The sequence below is a fragment of the Octopus bimaculoides genome, chromosome 23 (assembly GCF_001194135.2).
Source record: "Octopus bimaculoides isolate UCB-OBI-ISO-001 chromosome 23, ASM119413v2, whole genome shotgun sequence".
Taxonomy (NCBI): Eukaryota; Metazoa; Mollusca; class Cephalopoda; order Octopoda; family Octopodidae; genus Octopus; species Octopus bimaculoides.
In genome coordinates, this window is record NC_069003.1 from 33,542,371 (window position 1) to 33,544,305 (window position 1,935).

At 33.3% G+C, this 1,935-nt stretch overlaps 1 protein-coding gene across 1 annotated transcript in view; it reads right to left on the reverse strand.

Moving 5' to 3' along the window:
• Positions 1-1,935, reverse strand: part of LOC106875491 (uncharacterized) — a 35,253-nt gene that overhangs the window by 20,813 nt on the left and 12,505 nt on the right. Inside the window, exon 2 of the mRNA XM_014923661.2 lies at positions 526-1,283. Coding sequence (XP_014779147.1) covers positions 526-733 — 208 coding nt within the window. The 5' untranslated portion in view covers positions 734-1,283. The remainder of the gene's footprint in view (positions 1-525; positions 1,284-1,935) is intronic.

Consider the following 1,935-nt stretch of genomic DNA (forward strand, 5'->3'; position numbering starts at 1 on the left):
GTAATGAAAAGGTTAAAGCACAATTCTTTTGTTGATTATCCTGCATTTTATAGGGGCCTATGAATCATCGGAAAACTGTAAGGTGACCAGCACGTAAAATTTTTTGAAAAGTTTGAGAACCACTGCTCTAGAGACAGTTGATAGACCTGATAGAAATGGCCAAATCCCTTTCGGATTGCCCACCTTCAGTATTATATATATGTACATACAGTATTTTCTGGCATACAAGTTGAGTTTTAGCAGACTGAAATTTACAGTCAAAAATGGCAGGTTAACTTATATACAAAGACAACTTTGGAGAAGCAAAAATTCCACGTGAAATGTAGCAGGATTTGGAAAGATAATGATGGTGTTTGGATGTTTACAATACAAACTACATCAACTTGTGTGCCAGAAAATATGAATACAAGACCACCTTTGCTGGAATGCCTATGGTGATGGGTGCACTGAATCGGAGCTGACCCGTGGTTTAACAATAAATTTATTTAAAAGAAAGAAACAAAACAAAAAAGAAAAGAAACTTACTGAGGGTCGTATATGGCACTTCATGGCACTTATCCTCCTGGCACACTTCTGCTTTCCATGGATATTTCCAGATTCCAAAGTAATAATAAATCTGCAAGTTGTGGTCCTCTACTACCGATCGCCACCAGGTTGGCAGGAAAAGTCCAACAAACTGCAAACCTGTGGCCACCACTGTCAAAATAGCCGAGGCCGAAATATACACAATCATGTTTTTTTTTTTTTTTTTTACCTTTTTTTTTAATATTGATTAATGTTGGAGGCCTCTATATATACATTCGTACATATATATATATATGTAAGGTTTGGTCTTTATTTAATATAACAATTGGTGTGCTGTGTAGGGTATGTATGTGTGTTATGGAGGGGTAATTTTTAGTATAGATGGAAATAGATAATTATGAATATGCATAATATATAGGTTGTGATTATATATATATATATATATATATATATATATATATATATATATATATATATATATATATATATATATATATATATGTGTGTGTGTGTGTGTGTATTTATATATGTGTGTGTGTGTGTATTTATATGTGTGTGTGTGTGTGTAATGTTAGAAGATTTGTATTTATGTAGATCTTATAAGATCTATTCTTATGTTGTTTGTGCATACGTTTTCCTTTGATATTAATCAGTTTGAACAGCAGGTATTTGCAAGTAGATTATACGCTGATTATCTCTGCTGGATTAGGATCATTATCCGGTGGCAGTTAAGCTCTTTCAAGCAATTTAGATTTTTCCTGCAAAACAAAAAAAAAAGAAAAAAAATGACGTTAATAATAATGGTTTCACATTTTGGCACAAGGCCAGCAATTTTGGGGGAGGGGATGAGTTGATTACATCGACCCCCAGTATTTCACTGGTACTTAATTTATCGACCCTGAAAGGATGAAAGGCAAAGTTTACCTTGGCAGAATTTGAACTCAGAACGTAGTGGTTGACGAAATGCCATTAAGCATTTCACCTGGCATGCTAACGATTCTGCCAGCTCGCCACCTTGATAATAATAATAATAATAACAATAATAACAATAATAATAATAATAAAATGTTTTCTTCATTATATATGATAACGATAACAATTATAATTTCTATCAGATTAGCTTTTCGTACTTACAAAACATGTTATAGAACAAGCAATGATGTCATACAAAATGTTCTGTTTTATTCGTTTCAGTCATTTGAGTGCGACCACCTTTAGTTGAACAAATCGGCCCCAGGACTTATTTTTTGTAAACCTAGTACTTATTCTATTGGTCTCTATTGCCGAACCGCTAAACTACGGGGATGTAAACACACCAACATCAGTTGCTAAGCGATGGCGGGGGGACAAACACAGACACACACACACACATATATATATATATATATATATATATATATATATATATAC